Raw genomic sequence first — 15,684 nt, 5'->3', positions numbered from 1 at the left:
TTTCTTTCTTTCTTTCTTTTTTTCTTCTTTTTTTGTTGTTTCTTATATGACAAGGTCTTGCTATTCAACCCATGCAAGTCCAAGTCTTTAGCCTGGCATCATAAACCTTGATGATCTAATATCATCTCTAAAGTCTGAGAAAGAGAATGGTTAAGAAAAGGACTATTCTTGTATCCATATAGTATTATCTGGAATAGCATTGATAGCTGTTTTCCAAGAAATCTGGACATTGTCTTACAGGTCAATTTACAAGTGAGGTCCTTTTTCATGATTTTTCATGTCTTATTCTAAAAAGAATGTTTGAGATGTGCTGTGAACTTATTGTTTTCTTGTTGAAGTTGAAGCTTAAAATTTTTATTTTTTATCATTATTGTCTAATTTTCTTAATTGAAATTATACATATCTAAATAATATCACACATTCTTTTTCTTTTACTTTTTTGTCATTTTTATCCACTATACTTCCTTTCTCTATTAATTTTATATCTAAAAATAAAATTTTTCTTATGTAACCTACAAATTGTTTTACTCTTCCTAAAAGTGCACTAAAATATATAAGTAAAATAAGCCTTCATTTCTTAAGAGTCCACAAATACTTTTATGAGGTAACAGCTATTGTTCAACTCATTAGAATATATACTCATTATTTTAAAATAGTCTATGTTATTGCGAAATTCATGTCATTGATAGGGTTTCTATTATTATGATAAAATACCACAGCTAAAAGCAACTTGGGAGGAGAGGGTTTGCTTTATCATTTGTGTCCAGACCACAGTCCATCATAATTAAAAAACAAGGGGAGGAATCTAGAGGCTGGAAGTGGAAAAATCAAACATGGGGGATGTCTGCATATTGGTGTGAATCTCTTGGCTTGTTCAGCCTACACTGTTATACCATCCAATACAACCTGCCTAGAAATGGTACCACCCATAGCAGGATGGTCCCTCCCTCCCTTGTCAGTCATCCATCAAAGACTATAGTGATAACAATAATAACTAATAATAATACCAGCTTGTCTACAGGTCAATCTTATGAAGCCATTGATTCAATAATATTCCTTCTTCCTAGTTGATTCTAATTTGTATCATTGTCTAACAGCTAGCAAGCACATGTAGCAATTAATAACTTTTGAAAACTGAATTACTTCAATTTCTCTTTCTTTACTAAATAATCTAGTATTTATTTCGCATCTTGAGACCCTAACACTGATTAGAACCAACTGAGCTCTGCTTTCCAATAAGAGCAGTACTGACACTCTTAGAGGTCTCTAGGGACTCATTTTCTGAATCTCTACTACATGCTAAGAAAGCAATTTTGAACCACAAGGCAACAGATAGCACACAAAAATAAAGGTAAAATGAAAATACATTTTTTGTTAGTCTTCTCAGTATCAATTCATTTTGTGAAAAATTAATGACATAAGTACTGATACAAGATGCTGTAGGATGATTAACTATAACTAAAATAATAATGTTCTCATTTTCTTGATTTGTAAGCTGTTTTGTGTTCTAGTATATGATTCTGTTTTAATCCAAATACCGCCCAACAATTGAATTCATGATACACTTTCAGATATAAACAAATTTTCAATTGTATACTCAGGCCTACATTCATCATGTGACTTTAGCTAATACACTGGTTAAGCAGCTTTTCTGCAAAGAGGTCTGAGTTCTTTCACTCTGCTCTATAACCACAATCCTAAACACTCTGTGATTCATATTTTCCTTGACAATGTATGTAATTACAGTACTCATATGTACCATTTAATTTTCTAAAAGAATGTGACTTTTTTTGTACTGTGCACTTGAATATTTTTATATTTCTCAATTCATTCAGTTTCACTAACACTAACTGTATCTACTCACCCAGTTTATGGATTCAGACCTTAATTCGATTCTTTTTTGTTTGTTAACATAAACATTAACTTTCTCTCAAACATTTTCTTGTACTTTTGTTCTTATGCAGTTCTTTTCTCTACCAAAATACCTGAGCATTTAAAGAACAATAGTATTTACCATCATCAATATTGAAATATACCTCAGACTAATATATCTGGATTTTCCCTCTCAAGTTGAATACCTACTTTCTAGTTTTCCATGAAACCCCGTTGACCTGTCTCATCTGTATTTCCTACCCTCTCATTTTTCCCCCACACTTTTTTCTCTGTTCAACTTTAGACACTTTATATTTGATAGCAACGTCATTTTCATTAATTTTTTAATTTGACAATTTTTAGATCATAGAAAAGGAAGAAAATAAAATAAAATCTACTAAGACTATTTGAATAGTTCTTCCCTGTACTTTGAAGGCATATTCTTTTCTTTGCAGGGTATATCTAGGGGCATATCAGTGACACTTGCCTAATGATGCCATTAACTTTCTATAAAAATCTGTAGGTACTGAAAGGATAAAAGCTAATATGTGCATGGATTATATTCTGATCAAACATGAACTTGGTTTTTCCCTAAGCATGTAGTTTATAAACTAGATTATTTATTTGGTGCATATACACTTAAAATGTCTCTTATTATAACTTGTAGCCATATATAAAAGGTTAAACAAACCAGAGAACATACTCCTGACATTATCTAACAAAGTGAGTCTCAGTTATATTCCAAACCACCTTACCGTATTGTAGTTCAGATTCACCTTGAAACACTACAGTAGTGTTCTAAGTCAGAGAGATTCTCTTTCAACCTACCCAGACAGGATGTTCTTCTTTGTCTCCTCATCATGTTTGCAAAGAGAAGCTGGCTGTAAGACTTTGTTCGTGTCTCTGTCCCAGAGGCTCCTACTCCAGAGAATAAGAAAATGAGGTGATCAGAAAAATGAGAATCTATACTCCTGTGGGAGACATATTCAAAGAACTCCCTGTCTCTGAAGAGTAAATCGGTAATATCTAATGTCGTGTTCTTATAAGGGATAACTTTTTATGGAGTAGAAAATGTCATTTTCATTGCCATTTTATCATTTTAATAAATAATCATTTATAATTTATGTAACCAATTATTAATATATTATCATTTTATTATTAGTTTTTAATTATTTCCCCCAGCCAATCACAGTCCTCTCCCTCCTTTCTCCCTCCCCAGTCCTTCCCCCAACCTCCCTGCCCTTCACCTTCCCTTCCCCCCTACCCCCAGTTCCTGCCTACCCTGGGCATTCATTCATTCCTCTTTCTTTCTCTTTAAAAAGACCAGGCCTCCATATATCACCCAGCCATGGCAATAAAGTTGCAGTAAAACTAGACATCTCTCCTATTGAAGTTGAGGAGGCCACCCAATAGGAGGAAATGGTCCCAAAAGCAGACAGCAGAGTCAGAGACAACCCTTGCTCCTTTTGTTCAGATTCCTAGAAGAAGACCAAGCTACACAACTGTAATATAGGTGGAGAAGGCCTAGGTCAGCCCCATGCATGTTCTCTGGTCAGCAGTTCAGTCTCAGTGGGGTCCTATGAACCAGGTTAGATTCCATGGGTTTTCTTGTGGTGTCCTTGGCTTTTCTGTCTCCCACAATCCTTCCTCCCCCTCTTCCACAGGATTCCCTGAGTTTCACGCAGTGTTTGGCTATGGGTCTCCACATCTGCTTCCATCAGTTACTGGGTGAAGCCTCTTTGATATCATGTGGGCTGGGCAATGATCTATGAGTATAGGAGAGTGAGTTTAGCATGAGTACAACATCTAACTATTGGAAGAATTTATTGTCAACAACTCTTTATGCACAGAACCTTTGGTAAATCCCTGGGAATTTACTTGACCTTCAGGCTTAAAATCAGAAATTTGTTTAAAATAAAGTTTAGAAGTGTGGGTGAAGATTGTGAACAAAGCATTTGATCCTGAATATAAACATAAATATTAGCATAAACATTAACAAAGAAGAATACTTAAAGAGTGTAGGAATTTCATTTGGTTCTTCATTTTTAATTTATGAATAATATCTAATGCTTACAGACATTATTGGGATAAAATGCAGCATTTTAATAGATTACAGCATTGACTAAATACAGCCTCCTATTATAACTTTTCTATGCCACCTTTCTTTGTAAACAATTTCTTCTTTCAGTCTAATAATTATGTTTAAACTTCCATGTTTGAGGCAGAGTAGAAAGTAGTCCTATTTTCATGCCTGGCTTATTCCACAAAATGCAATAAATGTCCATGGTTATAACACTACAGTTAAACTCAACCAAGATAAAGAAAAGTCTATGTGTCCCTCAATGCATGGATGCAGAAAGACAATATCAAAAAGACACACACTTACATAATTTATTTCAACCATAAAAAAAGAAATTATGTTATGAACATAAAATGAATGAGACTGAAACACATTATTTTTGTTATGATTCTTACCTTTTGTTTTATAGTATGATATGAAGTAAATATTAAATCTTAATGGGCAATAAATGCCATTGATAGAGGTATATGAAAATGCAAACTATAGTTGCTTATTTTTTATTTGGGAAGCTATAAATTTATGCAGTGAGTATTGCATGTATGTCACCTAATGTCCTTTTTTATATAAAATATGAGAAAGAATGAGGCAGAAGGGCATGTGGGTTATGAAGAGGCTACAAAGGATAACTAGGGTAACAGGGGTCGAGGGCAAGAGCAGAAAGAGACTACAAAAGCACGTGCTGTCAGGAATTCTCATAAAGGTATCTAGCAAGTTATATGCCGAATCAAAAAAGGTTTAATATTTTGAATTCAAAGGTATGGCAGCCACTGCACATGCTGTAGGTAGTGACTCATTCTTCTGTCCATGGTGTACCTTACATTCTCACAGTTGGATCTCGTCACAAAAATTTATGTCAGGTTCTATGACAAAATGTAGTAAAGTTCATAATTTATTACACTGCTGCTCATACCAACAGTGGATTATAGCTTTCCTTTATGTAAAATAAAAGTAAATCAGCATTGTTTATGAGTGGGTACATTCCTAAAAACACAGTGCACTCTTACTCTTAAGAAATTTCAAAAATTCCCAATATGTTTAACCTTCAGAATAGAAAGTCCAGACGGCTGTAATGTCTCCTTGCTAGTTAAAGCATCTACAATCACTATTTGTACTTGATGAAATTATGTAACAAAGCATACAACTGAAATTCAATCTCAATTTAAAAAGCTGTTACAGTTCACAGTATTAAACAGACTAAGAATACTAACAGCTTCTTGGCCATGATGGGGCATGCCTTTAACCCCAGTAATCGGGAGGCAGAGGCTGGTGGATCTCTGTGAGTTTGAGGCCAGTCTGGTCTACAGAGCCAGTTGTAGGAAGTCAGGGCTATGCCTGGAAGGGGAATGGGGAGGGTCATGGTTCACCTGTCTAAACTGGAGTCTAAAAGAAAACATTGTAGGGTTTTGATAGAAAATACTTTACTAACTTGCTTTTATTTTCTAGTTTCATCTGCTCCCATTATCCACACACTGTTCCCTATAAAGCCATTCGAAAAAAAAAGAAAACATGAAAAGGTATTATTGACTCCACAAAACCTTGATTTACAGAGAAGAAACACCACTAGTCCGTGGTGTTCATCCCAACACAAAGTGAAACTCGGGACACAATGACCTGTAGATATTATAGTGCTGTGCCTAGGATCATTGAAGGAAACAGGGTCATTTATACGACCTTCATTACCTGCAAGTAGAAAAGCATGACATAAAAATCTTTGCTCTTGTTCTTGGCCTTTCTGGGTCTGAGTTGTCTTTCGGGGTCTGGATTGCCTCACTCAATATGATGTTCCATTTTAAGATGTCATTTTTTTTTTCCGCTGTGTAGAACTCCATCATGTAAATGTATCACATTTTCCTTATCCTTTCTTCAGTTGAGAGGCTTTTAGGTTGTTTCTAGGTTCTGGCTATGACAAACAATGCTGCTATGAACATAACTGTGCACATGTCCTTGTGGTATGATTGAGCATCCTTTGGGTATATACGCAAAAGTGATACTACTGGATCTTGAGGAAGGTTGTTTCCTAATTTTTTGAGAAATCACTATACTTATATCCAATTGGGCTGTACCAGCTTGCATTCCCACCAGCAAGGCAGGAGTGTTCACTTTACCCTACAACCTTTCCAGCATAAGTTGTCATCGGTGTTTCTTAACTTGACCATTCTTACAGGTGTAAGATAATCTCAGAGTTGTTTTGATTTACATTTCTCTGATGGCTAAGGATATTGAGCATTTCTTTAAGTGTCTCAGATTCCTCTGTTGAGAGTTCTGTGTTTAGGACTGTATTCCATTTTTTTATTGGATCGTTTGTCCTTTTGATTGGTTGATAGACACTGGAATTTCATTCTTTTCTCATTTTGTGCACCTGGTATTCCATTTTCTAGGAACACTCCTTCTCCATATTCTTAAACCCTCTCATGTCATCTTGCATATTTTTTCATTAATCATTACACCACAGCAGAAGTTTCATAAAGAATGAAGAGGACCCTGTCACTGAACAACGGCCTGCTTGATCATGTCACTTTCATTTATGATTTTATCATAAGAACCTAAAATAATACTTTGTACACAATAAATACTGCAGTATTTCTGAAATAGCTAAGAGTAAAATAGCCTATAGAATACTTCCCTTTTAATGACAATTTTGTCTTTGAAAACATATTTATTTATGTTTTTGAGTGTTTTGCCCACATGTAAATATGTGTACCATGTCTGTTCAATACCCACAGGTTTCAGAAGAAGGCATCAGATCCTCAGGAACTGTAGTTACACATGGTTTGAACGTCTAGTTGGTAGTGAAAACAAAACACAGGTCCTCTGGAGGAGCAGGAAGTGTTTTTAACTGCTTTCCTGCCTCTCTAGCTCCTGAAGTAGCTTTTATTATGGAGATGACAAATTAATCAATGACCACTATTCATTCATCAGGTTCCTATTAGAGACAGCTGTTGAAATGTCATTCCTTTATATTTTAGGTGATTCTTCATGGTTAATTTTTATCTCAAAGAGAAAAGCTTATTATTGTTATTTTAGTTGTAATTGTTCATAGCATTAGCAATGATTTACTAAATGTAAAATATTAATCATTAGTATACTTGTTTTTATAATTTAACACATTTTATTTTCTATGACATTACTACAAAAGTTGTTTTCTTAGTTTCAACTTTCTTGAAACTGTGAATTTAAGATATGAAATTCAAGGTGTGACTCTTATCTGTTGGGATTCTTATTTTGTTAATAGAGTTATTTGTTTTGAAATAGATGTTTTTGTTTGCTTTCAGACTATAAAGATAAAATTGTCAGAATTCACTTCAGCACAAAGGATGATATTTCAGTGAGTGGAGTAGATCTGACTTGAGCACTAAGTAATCAATCAGGAGACATCTGTTCTTACAATCCTGTCATTGGTTGGTAGAGTTGTGAAGTGGTCTGCACAGGTGTAATAGTTACTTTCCTGCTGCTGGGGTAAAGCAGCATGATCGGAATAAACTTAAAAATGAAACAAGTTTCTTGAGTTTATGACTCCGGAGGGGTAAGACTCCATCATGGCAGCGAGATGACTGTAAAATAGAAACTAGAAGCTGATGCCTTCAAAGTCAAGCATGAAACACAGAAAGCAAACTGGAAAAAGAAAGAGGCTTTCAAAATAACGGCCTGACCCAGTACTAACTTCCTCTTGCACAGCCCCAAACAGCATCACTAACTGGGGACCAGTGTTCAAATACCCAGGACGAGAGAGACATTCTTACTCAAACCACTTTGCCAGGGTACTGAAACCAACATCCGTACAAGAACAGAGTAGTTATTCTTAGCATTTTTAGGGAGCTCCAGTGTTCATTCACATTAAGGAGAATCTGTACTTTCTCTACAGTGTTTTAATTTTTACATTTTTATTTGCATGACTTAAGTGTGTAAGGTTTGCTGAATCCTAATTATCAAGCTCTTGAAATAAAAGTTTTGTCTTCTCCCACTGGCTTTGTTAAAGTGCAATGAGACACTGTTATTAATTATTCCCTTCTGAGTTATTACTGTGGAAATATACATGAAAACTTCATGTTAGAGCAATTTAAGTAATTATGTTAAGTAATTTGGAGACTTTATGACTGCAGAAAATTATGATACTATTAATTAACTATTATTTGCTACAATTCCAAATCTATTTATGTTGATAAAAGTAAATATCAGGTAAATCACAGTAAAATAAAAAATAAAAATAAAAACAAAATGATATCTAGAAATAAAAGCACATATTAACATAGCTAAGAAATGTGAACTGTGTGTTATGAAATTTCTGACATAGAACTATCCCATTTTTTAGTGATACTATTTACAATTTGAGGTCTCATGAGTTATTCTAGCCAATAAATGTCCAAAAATTTGACATATAAACAGATTTTTTTTCCTTATACAAAGCCTGTTGAAACTTTTGGTTTTCCTCATCAGATCTCCAATTCTAAGGATTGCTCATGTATTCTGTCACAAACAGGAAAGCTGAAATTTTAGTGAAGTGTCAGTCATGAGTAAGGTACAATAGCTAAGATTTTTATTTTGTGTGGGTGTGTATGTACATGTAAGAGGGGTGTCATGTACACACACATATTCAGTGCTATGTGACTTTGCATTACTTGCCTCATTTTTCCTTTTTGTTTTTAAAGACGTGTTATCAGCAGACTCATATGACAAAAAAGAACACATCCTGAATCCAAGTTTCATTTCATGAACTGTGCTTCACATCCAAAGCTGTGCTGGGATCACACCTAGGGCTCCATACATAACCAATGAGTACTTCACCTGCTCAGTGACATCCGCAGCCCTAGATTTTATTTTAAAATAAAAGCCCATATGATGACAGGAGAAATAGGAGACGCCACATTATGTCTCAATAGTATGCTTGATGAATATCAAATATTTTATTATCATTCATAGATTACATATTTTACTCAGAATTTAGTTTTATATCCACTAGGTTCAGATGTCCCATCCAAAATAGACATGTGGTTAGTTTGTCTCATTAATGTCTTCTATGCTGTCATCGTTTCTCTATATGTTATGGTGATTTGGGGGAATATACTGGCCAGTATTTTCTGCATTGCTACTATGCTCGGTTTCTTCTCAGTTTTTCTCATACTTGGATTAAAGTTATAGGTGTAGGTAAAGAAATAAAAGCAGTAGATTGCTATCTTGTTCACGTCATGATGAAGGGCCCCTTTGTAGACTTGACTTATCACTGGTTGTGTTAATCTACTTTCCAGGTCAAGTTAGTTTTTGTCATTTTTCTTCACTGTCATGTGACACCTTTACTTTGCATATTGCACTATTTGGAAGGAAACCATCAAGATAAAGTAACATAAAATGACATATCAGTCCATTCCCTAAGGGCGGAATATAGACACAAATCAACATATTCTCCTGTTTGGAAAAATTGTTTCTCATTACTTATAAAGTATGTAAACATTTTAAACATAGTATGCAATCTTATCTTGTGGGTAAGAAAATGCTTTAATGGAAATCTATATATTTTCATTTCAATTGAGATTGCTTTGGCTTTATCTGTTGAAAATACAGTGGGGGTCCTCCTGTACTATTTTGATCCTTTGACCTCACAATCATATATTCTCTCATATTTTCTCTTTCTCCTTGCTTCTCCCCATCTTTACTTCCCTTATTTCTTATCTTCCTTTTTCCCTTCTTCTTTCTTTAATTATTATATTCCCTTCCCCTTTCTCCTTTTTTTCCCCCACTTGATCTCCAACGTTCAAGTTAGTTAACCTAAAATTCAAATATTCAGTAGATTATAAACATTAATTAATTGGAAGGGGAAGATAGAGTGCAAGACACCTAATAAGAGCTTTTAGAGAGAATAAGAGTAAATTTAATACAATGGAAATTTTCAAAAAATGAATAAAAAGAACAAAAGACCCATATCTCTGTGTTCTTGGATACATTTCTTCCAAATTAGTTACCAGATGCCAGTGGGCAGTTATTCACATGTATGTGTGTAGGTTACTATTATAACCAGAAAAATTTACTTATTTTGTATCTGAGTTCTGCTTTTCTCCTTGACTTTTGTTGCCCAGGATTGATTTCAAACCAGTAAGTCAGCCATGTCGCTTTTTATTTCACAATTGTGAGTGATCATATCCATGTCTTTATTGACCAAAGGTGTTTTAAAGTTACATTGATTTGAAAGAATTACATGGATTTGTTACAAATCTCTTTAGTGCAGCCTTCACATCCTTGTTCCGCAGGCTGTAGATCATGGGGTTCAGCATTGGGATGATCAGTGTATAAAAGACAGAGGCCATCTTATCAGTATCCAGTGAGTGATTAGTTTGAGGCTGCAAATACATGAATAACAGTGTTCCATAGAAAACTGTGACAGCCACCATATGTGAAGCACAGGTAGAAAAGGCTTTCTTCCGTCCTTCTGCTGAACGGATCCTTAAGATAGATAACAAAATGTTGAAATAAGACACTAGCACTATACTCATGGAAAAAAATAGGTTTGTAGCTGCAGATATAAAGACTACAGTTTCTGGGAGGTAGGTGTCAGAACAGGACAGTGCCAACAGAGGGACATTGTCACAGTAAAAGTGGTTGATCTTATTGGAGGAGCAATAAGATACAGAAAACACACAAGATGAAACAACAATGGCCGTGCAAAAGCCATAGACATATGTGAGTGAGACCAGCAGAAGGCACACGTGCCGAGACACCACCACCATGTAGAGCAGGGGGTTGCAGATGGCCACATAGCGGTCATAGGCCATCACAGCCAGCATGAAGATCTCTGCTACAATGAAAACCAGGAATCCTCCTAGCTGGGTGGCACATTCATAGTACAAGCTGGTTTTCTTGCTGACTAAGAAGTTGACCAGCATTTTAGGAGCAATGACAGTGGAGTTGCCAAGGTTGATGACAGCCAGGTGTCTGAGGAAGAAGTACATGGGAGTTTGAAGTCGTGAGTCCACGGTGGTGAGGGTGATGATGCCCAGGTTTCCTGCTGCTGTCAGCATGTAGATGACCAGGAAAACAAAGAAAAGTGGGACCTGAAGGTCTGGACGGTCTGAAACACCCACAAGAATAAACTCAGTGACATGAGATGTATTTATAAGAGCCATGTAACAGCTGTGAATTCATCTGTTTGGGGAAAGAAGGAATTGCATAAGAAGTTAAGGAAGCATATTCTAAATTGTCATTAGATATGATGATCCTGGGTAGAGAGTTATACTTCAAAATGGACTTCCTCCTTGATATTCTCATTTGTGAATTATGGAGACATTTTAGAGAAAGAAATATTTTGATTACTTGATTTGAGACACAGATTTTTTGTTTTTTTGCTGTTGTGATCATTATGAATTGTTTGGTTTTGGAAAAAGTCTAGATGTTGGACCAAAAAGGAAAATTTAAAGAATATAAAATACATGTAGTAATTTTTATGGGCTTTTTTGTAGTGAGATAACAATGGGTAGGCCAATGTGCAAAAGATAGAGATTAAAAGAAAAAATTGACAGCTAGAAGTTGAATAAGATGTTGTCTTCTATATATTGTTTGAATTTGATCATGTGAAGTGGGAAATGACAGATTATCCCTATACTGGTGATTTTATGGAGATCCTTGAGAATCTGGTCAACATTCATGGATTTGTTTGAGTTGTCATAGGAAATTATTTTAAAATGTAGCAATTCAGGCTCTGTTTTTAGTATACTGTACATTTCATGCTTGAAAAATGTTTACTAGGCATTTAGGGAACCAAGTGTTAGTGGTGTCGGTGTTATAGGTACTCGTGAGACTATGGAGTATTAAGTCCTGTATCACAAGACATTTCTGTTTTTACTTTAAAACAAAATTTAATATACTGTCCAAAAAAATGCATCACTGATCACTGAAAATCAATGCTTTGAGTTTAGAAAACATGCTTAATATCAAAAGAAAATGCAGGTCTGGTGGTTGGCACTGATAATCACAGTATTGATGAAGCTGAGGCGGGGGATGATTATTTGCCAGTTTCCAGCCTAGTTTCAGTCACACAGTAAGAGACAACCTTAAAAAGGGGGAAAAAGGAAGAAAAATAGGTGTGGTAGTGCTGGTCTGTACCCCCAGGACTCAAGAAAATGTGGAGGCAGGATGATAGGCTGCCCAAGATCATCCAGAGTCTTGCTCTGGAACATGCTGGAAGGAGGCAGAGAAGTTTATCCTGAACTCTCTGTACTAAGTAAATGAGCTAAGTGCAAATTTCAGAAAGCATGTTGCTTCCTGGGAATGTTACCCATAAATATGAAACAGGCTTCATCATAGTAAATTAGAGTTCCTGAACTCTGTAGTTAAAGTCCACTGTTTTAGTGGATGCCCCTTTTCAATGTGACCCAGTTTTCTGATACCTTTTCAAAGTGTTTCCTTTCAACAGATCCTTTGCTAAATTGTAGACAGACTCATTTAATGTCTGATAGATGGCTTTTGTAAATGTGTTCCACTACTTAGTTTATTGCATATGTTAAAACCCTATATTTATTTGTATATATGTCATCTAATATTTTAATGTCTTCATGAGGCTGTCTCACTTTGTAGTGCTGACTGATGTGTAAGTGACCTCCATTTTTTTCCCATGTTCTATTTGTTCCAAACTACTAGAAGCTTGGTTTCTGAGCATGTACCGTGATGCAGGATTAGCATTCCCATTAAACATATTTTTCCAAAGAAATTTGCATTCTCAAGGAGGGATGTAATTTGTTTGGAGCCCGTTATATCTACTTTTCTTTTATAAATACAATCATCAAAACATAAATTTTTCCTTTTAGAGAATATAACAATGATAAAATAACAAAAACTATTCACTAAGAAAACTGCATTGTTTAATGAAATTATTTACTTAATCCATGAGATACAGGGATAATTTAAAAACAAGGATGGCTGATCATTATGCCACCCTCTATTGACCACTATAGTTACAATCTCCAAAAAAATTGCTAGTTTAAATATTTTGCCACTTGATTATCAGCAGTTCATACTTCCAAAATAAAGGGAGAATGGTTTTGTTTAAAACATTATATGGACATTCAAAATCCTTATATAAAAATAGGAAATATTCTAAACCAACCTGGAGTAGACATTGGACTTCACGCTCTTAATTAAAATCTCTACATGGCTGCATTCATGAGTTGATTCAGCTCTATAAGACTTTGAGTTCAAAATGTGAAGCCCAATGATGCTAGGATCCATAAGAAGTCTGTTGCATCCTTGGGGAAGATGTTCTCAGAACTGGTTTCACAACAAGTCTCTCCTCTAGGAATTAATCTACTCATAAATAGATACTTTCTCTCTCTTTTAAAACAAGGTCTCACGGTGTATACCCAGGACAGATGGGAACTCCCTATCCTCCCACCTTTTGGGTTCTCAGTTTTCTTTGTACTATACTGATTTACTCTGAGCTTGTATTACTGAATTGTATAGAGCTCAAATTCATGGTATCTAAAGGGCGTACGAATTAAATTACATTAGTTTGGGGTCTACACTGGTCTTGTACATTTTATAATAACTGCTATAGGAATCCAGGAAGTGTCTGACAATGATTTGTGTCAACTTCTAGGCCCCTGTATAAATGACATGTGTTTTCTCTAGTAAAAATTCAAAAAAAAAATACAAGAAAAACTTAAAAAACAAAATAATAAACCATGGTATATGCTTATAATTTATCCCAAAATGTCAAGAACGAAGGATGTCTAAAAATGTCATAAGGAAATATACTAACTATCTAAAGGTAATTATAATACAAGTAATTACTAATTAATGTAAATTAGAGTAAGAGAGGGAAAACTGTAATCAGGATATAGTGTAAAAGAAAAGAATCTATTATTAATAAAAGGGAGAAATAACTAAAAAAATAAAAAATAACTTTTTTTAAAAAGCCTATCAGACATTTAATAATCTTGTTGCCTTTGCTTTGAATTTTTGCACATTTACTTTGATACAAATGTCTCCTATTTATTAAGCTTCAACGTTCTGTTGAGAAAAAAATCACCGACATCTACAGGTCCACAAAGAATGGTAATGTGTTTTCAAAGCAGTTGTTTGACAAGAATATGCATTGTGCTTTTCCTACATCTATTACCACTCAAAACTAGATCTCATCACTTAGAAGTAACAACAGCAGCAACAATGAAAATATTTGTATCTACTTTTATTAGGGAATACAATTTCAATGAGAATTAAAAAGAAAGTTGTTAGAGTATTTATTACTCAAAGTCCAACCACACTTCTTTGTATGCTTGTTGGTTTTTAATTAAAATATTTTTAAATTATATAAAAGAAGAAGGTGTTAGGACAGAGGCAGGAAATATACCCAACACGTAATTAGTCCACATAAGAGGATATGAGTATTGTCAGAGGCAGCTCTATGCATGACTCAGAAGAAAGTAAAACTGAGGGGACCTACCTGGGGACAAGGTCTTTGAACCTGAACAGTATGAAGGAATATGAAATTCTCATAATACAAGCCAAAATCTTAGCACAAAGAGGGGAGCTGGGCACCAAGTTTCACCTCTTAACAGAGGAGCTCTTGAAAATTGTTAGCTTCTGTTACAGCAAAGGTCAGTTTTCTAAAAATTGTAGCCCCCCAAAAGTCAACAATAATCCAGTGTAAAGGTACATACATATCCAGCAATATTTAGACAGCACTAACTCCATTGAAGTGAGAAAAAAAGGACACAAATTTGTTAGAAAAGCAAGGTGGGTAGATATGGAAAGAGTTAAAGGAGGAGGGCATGTACAAAATTAACAAAGAATTAATGAAAATATATTAAAAATTAGAAAACATAAATAAAAATGCCTATTGTACATAGATGGCATTTGAAAATATTTACCAAGAAACAGAATATTGCATCATCCTAAAATGACCCCATTGTTTCTTCAAAATAAATTACATAGTACCAATGCGTAGTTCATTCATTTTGTGTTATTTTTGATTAATATTTTATTTAATAGCATATTTTAGTTTATATTTTTAATTTTATTTAGCGTATAACTGCATGTAGTGAAATGAACTTGTTTTTTTCTGGGCCTAGTGAAATAGATGTGTATAAATACAAAGACATGGGCATAGTAGGATCATTTAATTATTCAAATTTCTTATGTAATTCGCTGATCCCCTATAAGTACTTGCATTTTGGAATATTATGTTTTGCCATTCTTGTACTGAACTTTTTGTATATGTGTGAGTCGTTCGAATTTGCATTGTGAATCTTTTCTGCCTCAGTTTTGGCGTAGCCTGGGTTCAGGTCCTGAGACAAAGAAGGGGCATCGGCGCAAAGAAATGCACTGTCTGACAACTGGATGACTTTCACATAAGTGGCCAGTCCCAGATAGCTCCAACCATCTTTATTTATACAACCCAAACAAGCATGTTTCTCCATACTAACAAACAAGTCTTTCCCATCCTCCGATGTTAACCTCCAGCAAAACCAAATATGTCAAATACGCTTTTTTTTCCCCCTAAAACATTTTTAAACTAAAAACAGCACTTATTTGCTCTTTTGACCAAATATCGAGCCAGGTGCATGCTGTTTTTACTAAACTAACATAGGAACATTGACATAGGCACATATTTTTAAGAATAGCAATCCCGATCAAAACATAGTTACAGAAATTTGGGTGATGTGTCTGTGATCCTGTCAGCACTGAATCAGAACAGTTCCCAGGGTCTGAAGTGGCAACTGGCATTCCCAGATGAGCAAAGGGGCCAACAT

At 34.9% G+C, this 15,684-nt stretch overlaps 1 protein-coding gene across 1 annotated transcript; it reads right to left on the bottom strand.

Moving 5' to 3' along the window:
- Positions 1 to 10,116: 10,116 nt before the first annotated feature.
- On the bottom strand, positions 10,117 to 11,064 carry LOC101998349 (olfactory receptor 8J3-like). The gene has a single exon (XM_005363309.1). It carries the CDS (start codon positions 11,062 to 11,064, stop codon positions 10,117 to 10,119), a length of 948 nt encoding a protein of 315 aa, XP_005363366.1.
- Between the last annotated feature and the right edge of the window lie 4,620 nt (positions 11,065 to 15,684).

This window comes from Microtus ochrogaster, linkage group LG9 (genome assembly GCF_000317375.1).
Source record: "Microtus ochrogaster isolate Prairie Vole_2 linkage group LG9, MicOch1.0, whole genome shotgun sequence".
In the NCBI taxonomy this organism is placed as follows: domain Eukaryota; kingdom Metazoa; phylum Chordata; class Mammalia; order Rodentia; family Cricetidae; genus Microtus; species Microtus ochrogaster.
The sequence above is the reverse complement of the archived record's forward strand: the minus strand, read 5'-3'. Positions and strand labels throughout refer to the sequence as shown.